At 46.8% G+C, this 22,883-nt stretch overlaps 1 protein-coding gene across 1 annotated transcript in view; it reads right to left on the bottom strand.

Annotated features, from left to right (window-relative positions):
- The window catches only part of LOC146821647 (uncharacterized), a 1,582,729-nt gene that overhangs the window by 1,188,940 nt on the left and 370,906 nt on the right, over nucleotides 1–22,883 (bottom strand). Inside the window, exon 11 of the mRNA XM_085609888.1 lies at nucleotides 14,820–14,894. Coding sequence (XP_085466014.1) covers nucleotides 14,820–14,894 — 75 coding nt within the window. The remainder of the gene's footprint in view (nucleotides 1–14,819; nucleotides 14,895–22,883) is intronic.

Below are 22,883 nucleotides of genomic sequence, written 5' to 3'. Positions count from 1 at the left end.
CTACAGCCACACTCCGAGCTATGTCCATCCGCACATCTAACACCTGCTGTCAGACATACCCTGGGCACACACACGACACCTTTGCATGCTGAGTGTGCAACTCCAACGGCCTACACTGCGCTGCCCCGACTTCCAGGCCCTGACACACCAACCAGGTCACGTCCCTAATACTCCCCACTGGCTCTGTAGCCCAGCAAGGGCATGGGAGTGGGACTTAAGGCTTCAGCATGTAGTATGGTGTCATCGTCTGGGACATGGCACAGGTATCATCTCTCAGCATGTCAATCTACAGTGTCCCGGACCCCCCTCTCCACCACCACATGCGCACAGCACCTCATCATCAGCTCGTATGCCATTGACAGCCAGGTGCTCCTCACCCTCAACAAAGACACAGACATTGGCAGTTCTTTTTAACTCTGAATTCCTTTAGATTGGCCGCATCCTTTCCAATGATTATTCCACGGATAAAAGCCTTAAGCGAGTCCCAAACTATATTTAATGGGGCAGATTCATAGTTTCGGGTAAGAAATTCTTTAATCTCTACCTTTATAGAGTTAACCCAAGACTCATCACTTAAATATTCTCTATTAAACACCCATCGCTTGGGAATTTTTACCGAATTTTCTAAATAAATCTCTAAAACTATCATAGCATGATCTGAGAATCCATTATGGAAACATTTCTGCTGACTGAAACAGAGCTTTCTAGAAACCAAAAAAAAATCTATACGTGATGAAGACTTGAATCTGCCTGACCAGCACGTAAATTCTGCTTTAGATGGAAAATTCAAACTCCATGGATCGTGCACATCAAGTGTAACCCCATAATTTTGCAGAATTTTCAATGATTTAGGTTTTAGCTGTTTCGTTGTCTTGGTAGAGGAGTCTATTATTGGATTAATAAGTATATTAAAATCTCCCCCAATTACCACATCCCCTATAACGGTCAACAAAGATTGAAACAATTCTTCATAGATCTCAAAGTTGTCTTCAATTGGTGCATAAAAACTAACAAAGGTTATAGGTCTCTGTCTATGTTTAACTGTGCATGTAACCCAGCACCAACGCCCCTGCTGATCCTTTTCTGAGTTTATAATCTCTGCATGAATATTTTTATTTAAGAAGATAGCTGTCCCTCTATGGGAAGCAGAGGTACTGGAAAAACCTCGATACGAGGCCCAGGCCCTAAACATAGAGAAATCTAAAATCTTTGTAGAAGAAATATGGGTTTCTTGTAACAGAATTACCGTAGGATTTTCAGTTTTAATCCACATCTCTATGGCCCGCATTTTCTTCTGATTATTTAAACCATTTACATTAAATGATACCACTTTCAGTTGCTCCTTACTGGTCAATACAGTGATTTAACAAAATTCTTGCAATCGATTCAATCCTCATAGGAAGATATAAAAAACCTTGATCAGAAGAAACATTATTCAAAAAAACAAAGGACTTCATTTTTCTCTTACTTTTACACCCTATCCAACCCTTGTGCCCCTCCCCCTTCTCCATAATGCTCCTAACCCTACCCCTAAAACCTTCCCCCCCTAAATGTGGTCCTTCCTCCCTCCCCCACGCCAACCACACTTTCCTTCCCCCTAACAACCTGGGTGTCTTGTTGTCACACCCCTGTGAACCCTCAGCCCCCTCTCAGCAATGAAGGTATTTTAACATGCTTAAACTCTAGTGAAATCAAAGTAATAGGTAAAATAACCGACAATCTAAGTCTAGCTTAGCATATAACCATGAGGCTGACTATCATATCCAGAGAAAAAGAGAAAAAAAAAACAGAGTAGAATAGAGTATATATATATATATATATATATTTTTTTTCTTTTCTCTTCCATTACCAAATGCAGCCATTTGATTAAGACAAAGACATTTTTGCCCAGTTCCACTTCTTTTCATTCACCCTTTGTGACCCTGCGAGATTTCCTTCAATAACTCCTGAGCTGCATCTAGGTCAGAGAACATGAAAAATTTGCCTTTCACCAGAACTTTCAACTTAGACTGTTGGGCAATCGAGGCCTGAGCCCCATTAGCTTTAAACAGATGTAAAATGTTCACAAATTCCTTCCTTCTACGTGCCGCTGCTGCAGACATATCCGAGAAAATACGGCACTTTGATGTTTCGTTCACTGAAAACTGTCTTTGCTGTATAGCTTTAGAGAGTATTGTTTCCTTGATGCGAAAATCAGAGAAGTTTAACAGTATTGTGCATGGCAACGAGGAGTTAGGAAAGGGGTGAGCAGGTACCCGATGCGCCCTGGTAATAGTCAGGTCCCCTTCAAACTCAGGAATAACTTTTTGCCTAATGAATGAGGTGACCCATTGTACAGTGTTGGCCCCCTCTAGCCCCTCCGGGACTCCAACTATTCGAAGATTGGATCTCCGTGTATAATTTTCCAGATCATCCAGTTTATTTTCGAATACCTGCCAGTTTTTAGCTGCCACCTCAACCTCTTCTTTTACCACTGTCATCTGATCCTCAAGGATAGAAATCCGAGCCTCAGATTCTTGAAGTCTTAGAGGGAAACTTGAACTTACATCCTCAATTTTCTCCAGTCGCTGATGTATTGAGGAGAGTTCCACTCTCTGATTTTTTTTTCAACTCCCGAACCTCCTCTAAAATTAGATTTAGCATGTCTTTAACCGTCATCTGAACCTCACTTGCTGACTCAGTGTTCAGACTAAGGACGGGACTAAAAGGATCCGTGGCATAAGGTGGCGGAGTAACCATATGCTCAGCCGTCGACAGTGTATCTTCCGATGAGAGGATCTTCTGTGCACCCAATTGAGACTGTGTCTTTAACTTTATCGGTGAATATACAAAAGAGCCAGGGAGAATGGGACTTGAGATACCTTCCTTCTGGACCAAGACTTGTGCTGGTATAATGTTTCCTGAACGAAACTCCCTTGAGACAGTAAGCAGCGATGAATCAACATCTTGGTTAGATATCGGCCCCAGCAAAGGTACAGTGTTTGAACACGTATTCACTTGTGTGACAGCTTCAGAAGTTCCATTATTCACCAAGGCAGACTTTGCGCATAATGGAGCAAATGAGGATTGAGAATTCCCTGAGATCTCCTCATCGGATTGCAGATTTAAGGCAGGATTCACAGGATTCACAATATTTTTTGAGATTATTTTATTATTATTTTTCTTTAAAAAAAGAGAAAACTGTCTTGCTTCGTTAGTAACTGCTTTCGCTTTCTTGGGGCTGGTAGATCCAATATTATCTGGTTGGGGCAGAACCGGGCAGGGAGTAATTAAGTTCATATCCGCCGTCATCGTATCTACTAAAATACTTTTTTGACTTAATGGTACGGCAGAGAGTGATTCCTGTTCATCTGTACGCCTTTTTTTCCCACAGCGTTTCCCTCACTCTCCAAACATCTTGCCTCGGAAAAACAACCGCATCACTGGGAGCAGAAAACCAGCCAGCCAGGTACGTGCCGCCATTGCAGAGGGTGGGGCCGGGGATCTCCTGTGGCTACACGGAGGCGTGGCACTCCGAACCATCTCCCGTCCGCAAAACATCGGGCTTCCCGTGAAACGAGAGTGAATTTGGGTTTCGAAGGGGATCTTGTTTCAGTATAAAATAAATAGATTTTAATATTAATGTATATATACAAATAGTAAATTTTTAATTTAATTAAACATTATTTTATTGAGCACGTTTGCATTTTGAATTTAACAATACATTTTATTAAAATATAATTAAATTACTTTTTAATTAATTTTATACATCTCTTTTAATAGTTATTCATGCATAATAAAAAATACTTTAGATGTGAATTTATTTTTTAAATTAAACTCGATAAAAATAATTTTAAGGTAATTTAATATATTTTAAATAATTACATTTTGTATTCAAAATGTAACAGTGCTGTAGCATTTTTTTTAGTTTAACATTTAAGCATATTGAAATTTTCTCTAAACAATACTCAACATAAAAACATTTTTACAAACGTTTTCAAGTTTAATAAACTTCTTCACCTTTCCCTATACTTTACCATGCAGCGATCTCCACCTCTGTGGTTGAGATTTACCATGCGGAGATCTCCACCACCAGGGTTTAGACGTACCTATGGTAAAGCATCGAGAACCTTTCTCTAAGCTTTACCATGCAGAGATCTATAAAGTATATGGAAAATTAATAACGTTTTTTAAACTTGTAAAATATTTGCAAAAATATTTTAAGATTCCCAATATCCCAGCAAGATACACGTACAGTAGATTGAAAAATGCTAAATAAGATTAATGTGCTTGTTGTGTGTTTATCACTAAAGTCTGGCATGAATAAAAAGAGGTCTTGAAAACAAGGAGAGGGGGCTCTCAGATTCAAAAGGTTGGAGCAGCCAAAAATACAAGTATAAAAATATATGTACCTTTTGGAAACTGTTCTAGAATTGTTACTTCATTCACCACAAATATTCACATCCATACTTATTCAACCCTACCTCTCGCAGAATATGTTTGAAGCACTTATCATGAAACCAATTTGTATCAAATATATCTGTTTTTTAATAGTCAATACAAATTCATATAAAACATAAATCATCAGGAATAAAAACAATGTTAATAAAAACACAGGAATTTCCACATAGAGTCAATTACGTATCCAGAAAGGAGAACACTAAAAGACAGACAATGTGTCATACATATGTTAATTTGGATACACAGTAGACGGTGTCAGGCATAAATCTCCAATCCCTGTCTATCGCTAACTAAACCAAATTTAACTTAAAACAAAAAACAGGCGTCGACGCGTTTCGGTGGCAGAAATCCACACAGGACCACCTTCTTCAGGACACAAGATTTTTTCTCCTTAAAGTGTAGTTTCAAATATGTCACCACTTTCACCGGTGCTGCAGCACTGCGGTAAGGATATCTCCTCTCATTGGGAGTACATCTATAGTGCTTCAAGGGAAGCTGAAATGTTGCTTGCTTATTAACAAGTGAAGCGTTAATGGTATTTTCTTTTTTTTCCTTTCTTTTTCTTTCATCAATAATTATGGTGGCCGGATTCAGTCTCGGTCTCTTTTCTGTCTGGAGTCCCACGCAATCTTTCTGAGTTTAAAAACAATATCCCTCGTTTCCTTGGTGCATCTAGGGGCGATCATTCAATCTATCGTCTCCCTGGGTCATCGGTAATCAGAATCACTTTTTTGTCCCGAAATTTACATCTGGTCGTGGAACTTAAACACGACCCATTCAAAGTTGCTCCGTTTTATCTGGTGGCACAGATGAATTAAAAGAGGGCCATGTTTATAATTCTAAGTCAGGACACGGAGGCGAGGATTAGGCATTTCTTTCTTCTTTTATTTCAAACAGCAGTCATTTCAAAGAACTAACAATCAATAAAGGACTTCATTTACCATGAAGCCTAGGAAAAAAAACATTAAGTTCAAATAAATAATGTTCGTACAGGAGACTCCCGCCTCATTAACTGGCATTGATCCTAGTCGGACTCCCTCTTTCTTCGCTGCTGCAGCCAGTGTCAGTTAAGTGTGAAGACACGGTCTCTTTGTTTTTCCCTCATCATATTAGTTTAGTTCCATTGCTCCGGTTCAATTGTTTGCTAGTGCGTCGCAAAGTCTCCACTTCATTTCAACGGCTGCGGGAACGCTTCATCGCTCCTATGCGGCTGCAAGTTAATTGTCTCTGAAGTCCGGGACCGGAGTGTGCGGCAGTCCGACAGCCACCAGAGGATGCACCTCCCCCGTCCATGCTTGGACGTTTTTCTTTTGCCTAATGCGGAGCGGAAAGTGTGTCGGTTACAGCCATCGCCAAGTGCCTCCGCCCGCATTAGTCAATTGCTCATCTTAAGCCCAGGCCAGCCTGGATCTGAATACTCTTCGGGGTAAGTCAGGAGGTCGATTGTCCCTGCGTGAATAGCGTGGACAGGCCCAGGCTGTCAGTTTCTCTCGCTTGTGTAAGATAAGGGCTACTGTCTGCTCAGGTCTTTGAGACCAATTAACCCTGGGGCGACTTTGCAGGGCGCTTGGGTTGCCTCTCAGGGTCAAAGGCTGGGGTATTTCCTCCTTCCCCACAAGGCTGTTTCTCCTCCCAGGTGCAGTTGATCTATGGGCCCAATGTCAGACTCTGTGTTTCCTCTTACCTGGTGGGTGGCCACCCTTACTTACCTCTATTTCTTGCAGTCTCCTGGGTTGGAGGGTTTTGATGATTATTACGAGGAAGAGGAGAACAAGTATTTCCCGGTCACAGATACTTCTGTGAAGCGGTGGATGGCTCCATCGTCAGGGCGGTCTCGGAAGCAATGGCCCATCTAGAGAAGAGATTAATGGACCTTGCACAACGATGCCTTCAACCCCTCACACCAAGGGAGGAGCTTCCTGCGCCCTTGGACTCTAACCCTCCGGAGCAGGTCACTGATCTCCCTACTGAGAACCAGCGGAAATGTCCCCATCACAAGGGGGTAGACTAGAACGCCTTTGATAGGTTGAAGCAGGTGTTCTTGGGGACTAGGCCCCCTCCCCTGCCTGTGGAGACTACAAGAGACCTTCTGCCAATGAGCGGACTGGGCGTGGCAACCTCACCTCAGCCCTATGACAAGTCCCCTAAGGGGTCCCACGGTGAACTGGACCATGACCGGCCCTGGCATCCTTCTCCTTCTATGCCCTCAGAGTCCCACCAAGTGGCAGAGGCTTCGCGGGATGCTCAAACTGACCTCTTGGCGCCCCAGGAGCTCCTTCCGAGTGGATCCCTTGTAAGAAGGTGGCCAAATATGTGACTGGACGGCTACATAAGCCTTTGGACCAGGAGGTCTGTTCCCTCCTTAGGGCGGAAAGCACCTGCCCTTCGCTGGAATGTAAGGTGGTGGTCACTCCAGAAATTGACGCCCAGATGGCAACCTTCTTGACCAAATATATTGAGGGTCCAAAGAAGAGCATCGATCTGCCTTGGCGAGCATGCCAAGACAAGCTGTTGGACATTACAGGCCCTCTGGTGAAGATCTTTGACATGGCGGAGGATGCTAAGGCGTGCGGGGCCCTGATCCCACCCAATTTCTTCTCCAGTTGGGCGCAGAGAGCAATTATATTCCACTGTAACGCCAACTGAGCCATTTCTACCGAAAGACGCAGATCGTAGCTCATTAAACTAGACCCTAAGTTAGGAGAGCTAGCCACGTCAGAGGCAGACCAGGTGGCTCAGGTAGGGCAGTAGAGCCCTACACATCCCACAGTGAGTTCTTTACTTAGCTCATGCCACTGCTTGGGGGGCAGGTTGGCACAGTTCCTGGACAACTGACAAGCCCTTACGGCCGACGCTTGGGTGCTACAAATGGTGCAGGGGTTTCAAGTGGAATTCTATGGCTCTCCTATCATGGCATCCCCTCCTCCTCCGTTCCACTTTTCAGGAAGAGAGTCCGCCCTCATCCAGCAGGAGGTGCAGGAGCTGTTGTCAAAAAGGGCTATTCGCCGTTCCTCCCCACACCCAGCAGGGATTTTTAAGCAATCTGTTCTTGGTACAGAAACAGGACAGGGGGCAGCGGCCAGTGATAAACCTACGGGAATTCAATGAGTGGTTGGTTAACCGCTACTTCAAGATGGAGGGTATCTATCTACTTCATGACCTCCTTTGTCCTAACGACTGGATGGCCCGGCTTGACCTCAAGAACGAGTACCCTACGGTCCCTATTTTTCCATCGCACCATTGGTTCCTCCAGTTTCAATGGTAGGGCCAAACCTTCGAGTTCACATTGCTTCCTTTTAGCTTGTCGTCAGCACCGTGGTGCTTCACCAAGGTCCTGCACCCAAGAGTGGAGCAGCTGAGAGCTCAGGGCATCTGGATGTTTGTGTACCTGGACGACATGCTGTTCATGAATCAGTGTCCAGGGGCGTTGTCTCGCCAGCTACAGTCCACAGTAGAACTCCTTCATGCTCTAGGATTTGTAATCAATCAGGCGAAGTCCAGTCTTGTGCCCTCCAGCTCAATCATTTTCCTGCCTTTTGTCGGCCTCGATCCAGGTCATTTTCCCAGGCCCCCCACATTTTCGGTCCCTGTAGAGGTTCAAGGCATCTCACCTATGATGGGGACTAACTTATGCCCAGCAAGTGCCTTCATTCGAGGAAGCCAAGGATAAGCTTCATTGATGGCTCTCACATATGGAGGCGTGGAATGGGCACGCCATATTTGGCTCCCAACAGGATCTTGTGATCGAATTGGATGCAAATGATTCGGTCTGGGGAGCTCGTTGTGGAGAGTTCACCACCAGCAGGGGTGGTCCGTCGCAGAACGGTCTCTCCACATCAACTGTCTGGAGTTGATGACGGGGTCTTTTGCAGTCCGGTGATGGACCAGGGACGGAGCGCAGTCCTGTGTCCTGCTAAAGATGGGCAATGTAGCAGCGATCCGCTACATCAATCACCTGGGAGGCACGCAATTAAAGCCTCGGCGAACCTTGCCAAGAACGTCTGGGAATACTGCCTGGAACATCAAGTCTTGGTGACGGCAGAGCATTTCCTGGGGTCGGCCAACAAGGTAGCGGATTGGCACTCTCGCCACCTGTGGGACTCGAGTCTTTAGAGATTGTTTTCTCCAATGTTCCAGTCCCTGCAGGTGCTTTGGGGTCCTTTCACGATCGACCTATTTGCATCGCACCTCGATCACCAGATTCCCTGGTACTTCAGCTGGAGGCCAAATCCGGGAGCAGTAGCTACAGATGCCTTTCTCCAGGACTGGGTGAAGGAGCAGGGTTATGCCTCCCCCTTTGCCATGATCATGAGGTTGACGACGCAGGTGCAATGGCAGAAAGCAGACTTGGTGGTGATCATCCGAGTATAGAGATCGCAAGTATGGTATCAGTTCTGATGGAACTTTCCTGGGCTTCTTCGGATTACCAGTCTCGATGGCAAGTCCCGGGCCTTTCTAAAAGCGCTGCAGAGCTACTCTCCAGAGGTTGGGCGGATGGTACGGTTAAGCAGTACTGATCAGCTTGGTCTCATTAGATGGGTCGGTGTCTGCGACGGAGTCTGGATCCCGTGGGAGCAGACGTTGTCCACATACTCAACTTCCTATCCTCCCTGGCTTCAGAGGGAATGGTGTATCATACGGTCATTATCTTTTCGGTCCCCGATATCCGCAGGCCATGCGGCCGTCATGACTCTCCCGGTTGGGGAAGATCTGCTGGTCAGGAAGTTCCTACGTGGTATCCGGTTGTCTCTTCCACCGGAGCCAAGGTACTCTGTCCTGTGGGATGTAAACGAGGTCTTGAATTTGCTGTCAGGATGGCCAAGCAATAAATATCTCTCTCATAAGCAACTGTCGGTCAAGTTGGCCATATTATTGTGTCTGATTTCTTGCAGGGTTTCAGATGTCAGGGTCATGGATATTTTGACTCTTTTACTCCGGATGGAGTCACCTTCCATGTGACTTGTTGCACCAATGCCAGTCTCATGTGATCTCTTATCTGGCCTTTCCAGAGATGCCCGCGTTATGTGTAGAGAGGTGCATCAAGGCCTATGAAGCCATGATGGCAGCGTTGCGGCCTTATGGGGAGAGGCAATTGCTGATTGCTTTGAGGAGACCCTTTAAGGCAGTCTCATCCCCGACCACAGTGAGATGGGTTTGGTGGCTGATGATAGAGGCTGGCATTAAAACTAAGATTTTTGGAGCGCACTCAACGAGGGGCGCAATGACATCAAAATCCTATGTGTCAGGAGCGTGCGTGGAGGACATCTTGAATGCTGCAGACTAGTCATCAGATTCAACCTTCAAAAGGTTTTATTTCAAACCAGTCTCCTCCATTGCGGCTCAGGTGGTGGACAAGCTTTGAACTAGCCTAATCCTTGCCTCCGTGTCCTGACACAGAATGAAATATTTCCTAGATTTTGTACTGGAAAGTTTCAATTCTAATAGGGTTAGTATTAGTCCTCCCATGGATGAATCATGACCGACCTAAGTTATCGGATCTACATCTGGATGTAAGTAAAGGTTTTCCTGGCATCTTGTCTGTGATAACATTGATTTGCTATGTTGGCCCGCTGTTGAAAGACGCTGAGTTTCCAGTGTTTCTTCGCTCCTTTTGTTCATAGGTTCAGAGGCCTCAAAGCAGGAGTGATAATCTTCCACTGTCGGCTTGGTCGCAGTAAGAAAGAGGAAGTCCGGCGAGGGTCTATACCAGTTAATGAGGCGGGAGTCTCCTGATTGGACAAACATTATTTATTTGAACTTCATGGTTTTTTTCCTAGGCTTCATGGGAAATTAAGTCCCTTATTGATTGTTAGTTCTTTGAGATGGCTGCCTTTTGAAATAAAAGAAGAAATAAATGGCTAATCCGCGCCTCTGTGTCCTTAATAGAATTGAAACTTTCCGTTATGAAAGCTAGGACATTTTTCATTTTCCCACCCTCTTTGATGATTTACTGTACTAGCTGAAGTAGGTATCATGAATAGGAGACACATATCATCATAGTCTCAAAATTCTGAAACCCACCATTCACACCACCAAACTTCTTCCTTACTTAGCCTTATGTGTCACCACCACAAATGAAGTTGTCTAAAAAACGAAGAACCTTGAACAGTATCTCGAGAGCAGACACCCAACAACCCACCTAGAGACAAGGATTTTTTTTTGCATCTATTATTTTATTGATAAAATTATGAACAAGGAAATAAGAGCGAATGCAAGGTTAGTTTATACCCCTATAGAGATACAAATATTGACTGTGATACGTGCACCAATAAAAAACAATCAGCCTCATGCATCAAGCCAAAATCCAGTCGGTAAAATACCGATTCGTTATTAGCTCCCGGTAGCGAGTCAAAAATACCCAATCCCAATGCATCAACCCAAAACGTGAGCAAATAACGAATCGGAAAAAAAATATCCGCTAACATACCGATTCGCTAATACCCAAAATGCTAAATTACCGAATCGCTATATACCGATTAGCAGTTACCGAAATCACTATTAGCTCCCGGAAAGTGCCAATAGCAAATAACGAATCGCACCCCAATGCAACAAAACTCGCTAATAACGAAAATCCCAAAAATAGCTATTTTGCAAGAGCTAAATAAGGGGAATCAAAACCTGGAGGTAAAGTTAAAAAAAAAAAAAGGTAATGCTAAAAAAAAAATCTACATGTGCAAATGATTGAGGCAATCACTAAACCCTTAAGTGTGGCCCAGGAGACCCTGTTGGCTCCCACAAAATGGCTGCCCTCTACGTGCTTGCAAGGAGGATGCGGATCAATGCAGCAGGACAGCGCAGGAGAAGGGTCCAGGAGCGAGTTTTCAGACTGCGCATAACCTTGCTCGGGCAGAATGAGGACGAGGTGTACGAGAAGTATCGCCTCAATCGTGCTATTATCATGCGCCTGATTGCAGACCTGGAACCATTACTGCAGCACCAGACACACCGGACAAATGCAATCCCTGCGCACGTTCAGGTCCTATGCAGCCTGCACCTACTGGCCTCAGGGAGTTTCCAGGGGGTAATTGCGGTGGCCGGAGGTGTATCGCAAAGTGCACTGTCACGCTTCTTCAAGAAATTCCTAGATGCCATGCTGACAATGCTACACACACACATCAGCTTCCCCACAACCCCACAGCAGTTTGACCGCACCAAACAGGCTTTCTACCAGGTGGCACAATTCCCACATGTGATTGGATGCATCGACTGCACGCATATCCCCATATGTCCTCCCGCAGCAAATGAGTACATATTCCGGAACCGCAAGTCATACCACTCGATCAACGTGCAGGTTGTGTGCGATGCCAATAACATCATAACGGACCTAGTGGCACAATTCCCAGGGAGCACACACGACTCCTACATCTTCCGCCACAGTGGAATGCACAGGCGACTAATCAACGGAGAATTTGGAGAGGGACTCCTGCTAGGTACGTAGAAATACGCTTCCCCACACCAACACCACACATGTATGTACATCACCAATGCTAAGTCTATGCTTCTATCTTCTAGGTGACAGTGCTTACGCCCTGCGTGAATACATACTCACCCCATACATCAATCCAGCAACCCCGCAGGAACATCGCTACAACGCTGCACACATCAGCACTAGGATTGTAATAGAGAGGACTTTTGGGATTCTCAAGAGTCGCTTCAGAATCCTCCACAAGACTGGCGGCGCCATGCTATACAAACCTGAAACATGCTGCCGGATAATTGCTGTATGTTCAATGCTGCACAACATTGCCACCAGAAGGGGGATACCCATAGAGGTGGACAGGGATGACGACCACCGGGATGATCCCCTTTAAAACAAAGCCCCAAACTAACTACCATCCTACCAAAAAGAAGCCCAAACAAGGGGAGCTGCAAACCGGGAGGTGATTTGGAGGCAGCAAAGCTCACGGCCATGTTTGAATGTAATGTGAGTTGATACCAGAATGCCTCGGATGCTTTAACAATTTAAAAGTGAAGCAGTGTGTCGCGCTTAATAATTAAAAGTGAAGGCAGCTGTGACACTTAGAAATAAAAGTGATGGTGGGATAAGTGAAGGCGGCCGTCGCGTTTAGATGTAGAAATGAAGGCGGGCTCAGACTAAGTATTTTAAACTAAAGGCTGCCCTCACACTCAATATTTAAAAGTGAAAGCGGGCGCCGTGAGGAATATTTTAAATTTACAAATCACCAGGTGCCCAGTGCCTTTTAACCATGCTGCCTGTACACAGAGCGCACTGTAGCAGCAGCAGCTTTCACAAGAGGAACAAGCCCAATCCCCTTTAAAACAAAGCCCAAAACTAACTACCATCCTACCAAAAAGAAGCCCAAATGACGATCGACTGCGAAGTAGTACTCAGGAAACATGCAGTAAAGGGGCCAATAGCCGTGGAAGGAGACATGGCCATCATAAGGCGGGACTAGCAGCCTGCAAACTAATCAGAAGTCATCAGCTTGGCCACAAGCCAATGAAAAAGTGGGCTGGGGAGTGGGCGGTGCTACCCTCACCTATAGTGTATACTGCATGCCTCGCAAAGCGATGGCAGCACATTCGTGCTGCATCGCTAGGCGAGACCTAAAAAGGAAATTGCCTTTAAGTATTGTTTTTGTCAGAAATGTGTCCCTTCCTGCACAAACACAATCCTGCTTGCAAAGCAGGCACCCTTGCACCATGATTACAGGGTGCCTACATTGGTGCTAGGCAGCACACAGTGCACCAGCGCAAGGAGGCAGCAGAAAAGTGCCATATCTTTGCAAAATGGCGCATTTCTGATGTCTCACTGTGTGAAATGTTAGTAAATCTGCCCCAAGGCCTCCTGGGCGGCACACACAATAAGCTGAGTCAGTCCTTAAGAAGAGAGAAGCTCTGTCAGTAACTCTGTGTAGCAAACATTTAGTGAATGTCTAAATTAAAAGTACAGAAAAATATCTAATTAGGTTCCAGCGTGGTCGATATCATCGTGTTGATTAGTAGCGGAAGCTCCAGTGGGTATATCTTCTCTAATCCTACTGTCTGTGCCAGTTTGTGTCACATGTGTATTGACTGTACCTATTACAGTGTGAAACGGAGCTAGTGTAATTGGCGCTTCTACAGCTTCTTCTATTTTATAAAAGGGGGGTTTATGTTCTATGCGTTACTAGAGAGCATGTTTCGCCTCTGCCTCCCAGAAATATCACTCGAAGTCTAGATTGGAAAGTCCACCTCTTGCATAATGGAGGGTTAGTTGGTCCCTTTTTATGGTCTGGCTTGACCGCGCAGCTGCCACCAGCCAATTATGTGAGGATCACTAGACAGGGGCTTTGGTTCCGCCCACATGTTGGGAGCCAGGTATATATGTTTTGGTTGGGTAGAAGTTCCAAACAAAAGTGCTTTCCCTCCACACAGCTCTGATCATTTTGTTTATTTATCCAGATTCCTGAGTTGGACTGTCAGGGGCAAACACGTGACCTTATAATGCTTTTAAAGTGTCTTCAATAACTAGATAATTTATGTTGTTTTTCTCTGGCAGCAGCACAGATGGGAGGACGACAGTCCTTAATCTACTTGGATTTTTAGATCTGACTTGACAGTGCAACTTTCAACTGACCTTTTAACTTACACCGAAATTATTTTACAGGCCTTTGCTTTTACAGAAATACATATTCATTCCAATGCCATTTACTTGTAATGCTTCACATTGCCATACAATTTTTTTTAAAGCCAGACCTATTGGCATTGGCAATGCTTGTTAATCTAGGCTGTTTACCTGCCCACCCAACTCGCAGTTGGATCGTGATTACATTTCGAAAAAATATACTATCACTGCTAAACTAGTGTACTTGAATAATCAGACAAATTCTTGTTTTACTTACTTTGAGGATTCTGACATTGGGTGGATGTGTTTTCTGGAGTCCCTTCGAAAACTTCGAGAGTTTTACAATAAACATTTTAAAATGTAGACAATATATTTCATTGCATTTGAATTCTATATTTATATAGGAAAAATGTAGGCCATTCAACTAATAATGCTCAAAATTCTGTCTGCATGAGAACGCCCATGTACCAGCCATGGCACGCCCCCTTGTGGAAAAGTTACTTTGGGGCTACTTCCCTAAAATCAGCATTATGTACAGACTTCCTCCACTCTGGTGAGACAAACCTGGCCCAAACTGTTGATAAGTTAAGCTCTATTGGTTTCTCATATTTATCAATGTTTATATGTTTTCCATTCACCCCAGGCCTTCCCTCTACAATTAGGATGAAAGCCATCTGCCCTCACAACAGAGACCCTACACATTTTTATTTGAACGCAATGAGTGTTTAAATGTCAGGTGAATCAAAAAGAACATGTATTTGTGAATAGACGCAACATACTTGAATAATCTAACATGCATCATTTTACTTACTTGTAGCATTTTTTACAAGTTTGGGTGTTTCTTCTGACTTTGATTCAGGAGCTGCTTGTACATGTTCGCGAGGTTCTACGATTAAGTTAAAATTTAGACAACTGTTACTGCCTGTACGTTTCATACTTACATAAGATGCATTACATTACTAAAGATCACACGTGCTAATATTTCTTTACTTCTAAAAGTCAAAAAGGTACATAAGAAATGCATTTCAAATTTACCCTGTAATCTTTACATTTTTTTAAAAACACGTTTTATTCAGTTTTGTAGTGGTGCAGCAGAGTCCCAAGGCTCACACATCAGTAATTTACATATCCTTGTCATATTACATCAGTGAAATAATATAGAGGAAATAGAAAGGAAAAATACAATAACGTTGGCTAATCTGAGCACTGAAACGGCTCCCCCCCACCACATCTCTTGGGGCCCGATTCACAGAACAAACTTAAGACTAAATCCTAAACTTAGTACCAATCTGGTATTCACAGAATGCACCTAGTACTTCTGGTATTCACAGAATGAACTTACTACTTTTGCGATTCACAAAATGAACTTAGGACTTTTGCTATTCACAGAATCCATTTACGACCACTAAACTTACGTCCGCACTCGGGACGGAATTTCCGCCCCCGGAGCGGAATTTCCGGGCCCGGAGCGGAAAGTCCGCACGCGGGCCGGAAAGTCCGCTCCGGGGGCGGAAATTCCGCTCCCGAGCCGGAAACTCCGGCCTCGGGCCGCAAATCCCGCTTCCGGGCCGGAACATCAGAATTGGGACCAGACTACATTAACTGTTGCCATTGATCATTTGAGCCAAGGGGAAACACCTGTTCAAGTCCCTACCATCCCCCACCATGCATCAGCTGACGCACTCCAGCCAATCCCAGCCAACAGCTCCAGTCATGTTGCTAGTGCCTACCATCCCCCACCATGATCCAGCTGAAGCCAATTAACACAGATTGACCAGCAGCAAAAAACATTTAAAAGCAGCACACAGTGAAGGAACCGGTTTGGCCACACACAGTTTGTATTTCAAAGCAGAGACCGGCCAAGAAAATGGAGCTCCTGAAGAGAAAGAGGAACTATACAGCAGAGGAGACCACCATGCTTGTGGAGTTCATTGTCAGGCACCACAAACGCCTCTATGGACTCCCACCCTACTGCACCAGTGGGACCCAGAAGGCAGCCCTGTGGCAGCAATTAGCCACTGCTGTCACAGCATTGGGGGAGGACAGGCGCACTGTCCAGGACGTTAAAAAAAATGGCAGGATGAGCGGCTGAGGGTAAAGGAGAAATACTCCAGGATGGAATTACAACGGATCCTCCCAGCCGCACACTCTGGACCACGCATCCGCCTCACCACACAGGAGGAGGACATCCTGACGACCATACACCCCCACTTGGTCCATGGGCTGCCTGTCAGTGACGTCCGCTACGTCCGCTACGTGGTACCAGGTAAGTGGGATGAAAAGTTAAAGTGCATGAATAGAATGTCTGTGTTGCACTGTCAGTGTGAATAAGGAAGTAGTCCAAAGTGTATAAATTAATCCGTCAGTCAGAGACTCCTGTGTCACCCTCTGTATGTAGCACTACAAGTCCCACAATCCTTAGCGATGGAAATGGCAAATCCCTCCTCCACTTCTGAAAACATGGCCACTGTCCAGTTGCATTAATACACCAGCCCGCTAAGTAGCAATTGACAAATAACAGCAGAGATGCGCCAGTAACAATGCCACACCCAATCCAACTCTAGTGCAACCGCGGATGCGTCACATTGACAATGCGGTGCACTGTGGCGCTGGGATAGACAGATGGGTGTCGCAACTGATGGCATTAGGGGGATGCTCTGCTGGAGTAGTGTTGCAAGTGTGACGCAACTCCAACTATGTCCATGGACCGCCTACACCTAACGTTCAGGGCAACTCATTACAGGTGCCCCAAGCTGGTTTAAGTTTGCATGGCAACACCCTATGAAAAGTGACTACGTGAAATGCCGGCGATTACAATGCATCACTTGTACGAGGCATAACCAAATAAACACACACCCTGCCTACATCACAGCTGATGCATGTTTAATGTTGCGCAGGACCGCACACCGTGAGGCATCCCCATAGATGCATAACATTGGGAATAAGTCTAAATGTGTCACCTGTATTACCCCACCGCTGTGTCACAGAAGTGACGCAACTGCGGTGTAAATGTATTACAAGGGGTGTGGAAACATGCCACTAAATCTCTAAGAAGTAAATCACCCCGTGCAAGCTGAAAGCACAAAGCAGAAGGTGAGAGAACCATCTGATCCAAAAGTCAGACACCTATTCTGTTGTACATTTCCCACCCTGCCACGCCACTACGACCCCTGACTATTGTAAATCTCACACATGAAACCCTTTCTGACTTGACAACAAACAACATGAGACTCTGGAAATATGTAAGTCTGAATGGCAAAGGTGATAGCAGTGTAATGGGGAGGAATCCGGGTCATTTATCCCTTCCTATCAGTTGATGTGTCATCTGATTGATGTCACTGCTGTGTGGAGGGAACGGCTGGCAACTGCTGCATGTGAGCAGGTGCCCAAATGGAAAGTTCAGGAGCTACACATGCTGCACATAGTCCTGGATTACCCACAAATGGTCATTGAGAATGACATGTTGGCTCAGAACTACCATCTGTTGTTGCAAAATATAGACCTGTATGTCTTATCACAGCTGCTGACCGGATTACACCCCAGCAGCGTGCACCATCCCGGGCACTCAATGACATCCTGGCCGCAGCTGTTCACCCCTCGCGCAGCCGTCCTTCAGGTAATTCTAGCATGAGGTGTCTGTTGATGTGTCATCTGATTGATGTCACTGCTGTGTGGAGGGAACGGCTGGCAACTGCTGCATGTGAGCAGGTGCCCAAATGTAAAGTTCAGGAGCTAAACACGCTGCACATAGTTCTGGATTACCCACAAATGGTCATTGAGAATGACATGTTGGCTCAGAGCTACCATCTCTTGTTGCAAAATATAGACCTGTATGTCTTATCACAGCTGCTGACCGGATTACACCCCAGCAGCATGCACCATCCCGGGGACTGAATGACATCCAACCCTCGCGCAGCCGTCCTTCAGGTAATTCTAGCATGAGGTGTCTGTTGATGTGTCATCTGATTGCTGTCACTGCTGTGTGGAGGGAACGGCTGGCAACTGCTGCATGTGAGCAGGTGCCCAAATGTAAAGTTCAGGAGCTAAACATGCTGCACATAGTTCTGGATTACCCACAAATGGTCATTGAGAATGACATGTTGGCTCAGAGCTACCATCTCTTCTTGCAAAATATAGACCTGTATGTCTTATCACAGCTGCTGACCGGATTACACCCCAGCAGCATACACCATCCCGGGGACTGAATGACATCCAGCCCTCGCGCAGCCGTCCTTCAGGTAATTCTAGCATGAGGTGTCTGTTGATGTGTCATCTGATTGCTGTCACTGCTGTATGGAGGGAACGGCTGGCAACTGCTGCATGTGAGCAGGTGCCCAAATGTAAAGTTCAGGAGCTAAACATGCTGCACATAGTTCTGGATTACCCACAAATGGTCATTGAGAATGACATGTTGGCTCAGAGCTACCATCTCTTGTTGCAAAATATAGACCTGTATGTCTTATCACAGCTGCTGACCGGATTACACCCCAGCAGCATGCACCATCCCGGGGACTGAATGACATCCAACCCTCGCGCAGCCGTCCTTCAGGTAATTCTAGCATGAGGTGTCTGTTGATGTGTCATCTGATTGATGTCACTGCTGTGTGGAGGGAACGGCTGGCAACTGCTGCATGTGAGCAGGTGCCCAAATGTAAAGTTCAGGAGCTAAACATGCTGCACATAGTTCTGGATTACCCACAAATGGTCATTGAGAATGACATGTTGGCTCAGAGCTACCATCTCTTGTTGCAAAATATAGACCTGTATGTCTTATCACAGCTGCTGACCGGATTACACCCCAGCAGCATGCACCATCCCGGGGACTGAATGACATCCAACCCTCGCGCAGCCGTCCTTCAGGTAATTCTAGCATGAGGTGTCTGTTGATGTGTCATCTGATTGCTGTCACTGCTGTGTGGAGGGAACGGCTGGCAACTGCTGCATGTGAGCAGGTGCCCAAATGTAAAGTTCAGGAGCTAAACATGCTGCACATAGTTCTGGATTACCCACAAATGGTCATTGAGAATGACATGTTGGCTCAGAGCTACCATCTCTTGTTGCAAAATATAGACCTGTATGTCTTATCACAGCTGCTGACCGGATTACACCCCAGCAGCATGCACCATCCCGGGGACTGAATGACATCCAACCCTCGCACAGCCGTCCTTCAGGTAATTCTAGCATGAGGTGTCTGTTGATGTGTCATCTGATTGCTGTCACTGCTGTGTGGAGGGAACGGCTGGCAACTGCTGCATGTGAGCAGGTGCCCAAATGTAAAGTTCAGGAGCTAAACATGCTGCACATAGTTCTGGATTACCCACAAATGGTCATTGAGAATGACATGTTGGCTCAGAGCTACCATCTCTTGTTGCAAAATATAGACCTGTATGTCTTATCACAGCTGCTGACCGGATTACACCCCAGCAGCATGCACCATCCCGGAGACTGAATGACATCCAACCCTCGCGCAGCCGTCCTTCAGGTAATTCTAGCATGAGGTGTCTGTTGATGTGTCATCTGATTGCTGTCACTGCTGTGTGGAGGGAACGGCTGGCAACTGCTGCATGTGAGCAGGTGCCCAAATGTAAAGTTCAGGAGCTAAACATGCTGCACATAGTTCTGGATTACCCACAAATGGTCATTGAGAATGACATGTTGGCTCAGAGCTACCATCTCTTGTTGCAAAATATAGACCTGTATGTCTTATCACAGCTGCTGACCGGATTACACCCCAGCAGCATGCACCATCCCGGGGACTGAATGACATCCAACCCTCGCACAGCCGTCCTTCAGGTAATTCTAGCCTGAGGTGTGTCACTGGCTTCGACTCCAAAGCCATGTCAGAGATCCTGATTTCCCTCTGCATGTAATCAGCAGTTGTTGTGTACAAAGTGAAATACAAATCAGGAGTGTCATGTGCCTGTCTGACAATTGGTGATGCAGATAATTGAGAATGTTGTCACTTCCCTCTACAGCTGATGGTTCAGGGACAGCTAGGCCCGTGAGGAGACAGGTCCAGCAGGTGACACTAGGGGGGAACACCAAGGGACAGAGAGTTGTGGCTAGAGCAAGTGAGTTTGCCTGTATCTGTGTAGCACCTCAGTGCTATGGTGTGAGCTGTCATTTGTGGTGGTACCCTACACAGGTCACATGATCCTCATCTGTTGATGCAAAGTACAGTTAATACAAACCCTTGTGTTGCACCACATGTCATACCAGGTCAATCCCTAATACGGTTGCAACCTCTGTTCCAGGGGATGGTGATGACGAGGATGACAGGCCTATGACCAGTGCGGGCCGACGTGGAATCAGAGGGGAGAATCCCCTGATCCTCCAAGCTGTGATGTCGGCTGCAAGCACTGCTCAGGAGGAGGAGGAAGAATTTCCTGAGGACCTCTACTTGGTGGATGATGAGGACTACATGTCTGACGATGAAGATGCCAATGCGCGATATCGTGCCAGATTGGCTAAATCGGTCAGGGCATCAACTCCTCTGCCAAGCAACGTCCCTCCGCCTCCTCCCAGGCATACCATGGCCTGTCCCCAGACTCGACCAAACCAGCCACAGCACACACGCATCACAACACAGACATCACTCCCTCACAGTCCTCACGTCCAGGAGCAACATGGTGGTTCCCCTACCCACTCTTCCCTAGACAGTGTATCCCTGCCATCCTCTCCACCATCTGGGGGTAGTACCAGCCCTGTTGTGCTGCTGGAATCCCCTGGGCACCATTCACCTGCCCACAGGCTCCCACCTCCCACCCCACCCCCTGCCGTAGGACCTGCACATCCCATCCATGGCAGACAGCTGCAGAGAGGGCCTGCACCTGGCTGTGATGACCAGTGGGAGCAGGACTTCTTCCAACAGCAGAGCGATGTGAGGCAGGACATTAGTGCCATAGGGGCTACCCTGTCCACCATGTGGGACTCTCTGCAGGACATGGTCCACTTCCCTCAGGCGGTGGAGAGGCTGAGCCAAGTGTTGGATAGGATGGATAGGACTTGGCAGGACATGTCCAGAAATATGCGAGATATGCTATCCATCCAGAGGGAAGAGAGTGCAAGACACCATGCCTTGGCCATGAAGATGATGGAGGGCATATTGAGAGTGAGCCAACCTTTCCCTTCACGGTCAACGCAGGGAGGGGAGCCATCATATCTGCCCACAGGACAGCACATCCCCACACCTGTACCAACTGCACACCAACACAGCAAAGGGAGACATCCACACCAGCGGGCTGAACTGGCACTCCCAACACCACCCCCTGTACAGTCACTCCTGCCACCTGCACAACCACCACCCCCTGTACAGTCACTCCTGCCACCTGCACAACCACCACCACCTGTACAGTCACTCCCGCCACCTGCACAACCACCACCACCTGTACAGTCACTCCCGCCACCTGCACAACCACCACCACCTGTACAGTCACTCCCGCCACCTGCACAACCACCACCACCTGTACAGTCACTCCCGCCACCTGCACAACCACCACCACCTGTACAGTCACTCCCGCCACCTGCACAACCACCACCACCTGTACAGTCACTCCCGCCACCTGCACAACCACCACCACCTGTACAGTCACTCCTGCCACCTGCACAACCACCACCACCTGTACAGTCACTCCCGCCACCTGCACAACCACCACCACCACCTGTACAGCCATCAAGTGTGCATACACCATCTGCCCCAGCACATGTGGATGACCCTGGACAGTCCGTTGGACAGTACCCACCTCCACGTAGGCGGCGAGCCAGACCTGAGCACTCGGAGCGGTCACCCCCCCCCAAATTGCGGCGTCACACTCACCAGTGACAGGAACCCGGGACAATGTGATCACGTGTTTGTGTGTGCACCAAATAAACACCTACCAAAAATAATAATCTGTTGTGTATCATGTCCTGTGTAACGTTGCAGGTGGCCTCGAGATGTGAGAAGGTATGTGTGTGTGTGACACAGTTACAAGTGTAACCCATCGTTGCAACCAGCCATTATGTGCATAGCAGATGACTCCCCAAATATGTGTCCATAATCAGAACCAGACATTCAGAATGAAGTAAAACAAGTGGAAGTTATTAGTATTCCGAATTGTATTTTAAGAAGGTACAAAAGAACAACCGTCCGTTTGGAAGGGAGAAAGGAAAACAAATGATGATCTTAATGCAGAGGGAGATGGGAACCTGGATTGGGGTGGGGCAAAAAAAATATAACACGTCATGGAGCGTCAGGGAAAACAGTCTATTTACAAGGGGAAAATGAAATAATTGTTCACGTCAAAAGTCAAGTGTCCTTCTGGTCATCCTCTAGGACCACAATGTCCAGATCCTCAGAGTCCGATGCAGGCACACGTATGGCGGGTGCAGGAACAGGCACCACTTGGGTTCGTGCCACACGAGGAGTACGGGGGGAAACAGTGTGGGGCAACGGACAGGGGGAGACATTGACAGTGGTATGGGAAGGGATTGGGGAGACAACAGACGAGATGGCTGCGGACAGTGAATTGATGCTGGTGGTGAGGGTGGCCATTGTTCGGAGCATGTCCTCTCGCATCATGCGTACCTCCATACACACTTGTAGCTGGATGCGAGCGGACATGTCTGGCTGACCCTCACACATCCACATCAAGTCCACTGGCACAGCCACAGGAGGAACAACAGCGGGAGGGGCATGGGTGGAAAAGGAGGGATGTGGTGCCTGAGGTCCGGAGCCAATGATGTTGGGGAGCTGGCGGCTACGATGAGGGGGACTGGTTGCAGGGGATGCAGCTGGGTCCCCCGATGGAATGGGGAACTCTAGAGGTAGGGAGGGGCTGATGGCAGGCCCAGATTGTTTGTTGGCCTGCCCCGAGGACACCTTTTCAGGGACCAC

This window comes from Triturus cristatus, chromosome 6 (genome assembly GCF_964204655.1).
Source record: "Triturus cristatus chromosome 6, aTriCri1.1, whole genome shotgun sequence".
Classification (NCBI taxonomy): Eukaryota; Metazoa; Chordata; class Amphibia; order Caudata; family Salamandridae; genus Triturus; species Triturus cristatus.
This window is presented reverse-complemented; position numbering and strand designations above follow the sequence as displayed.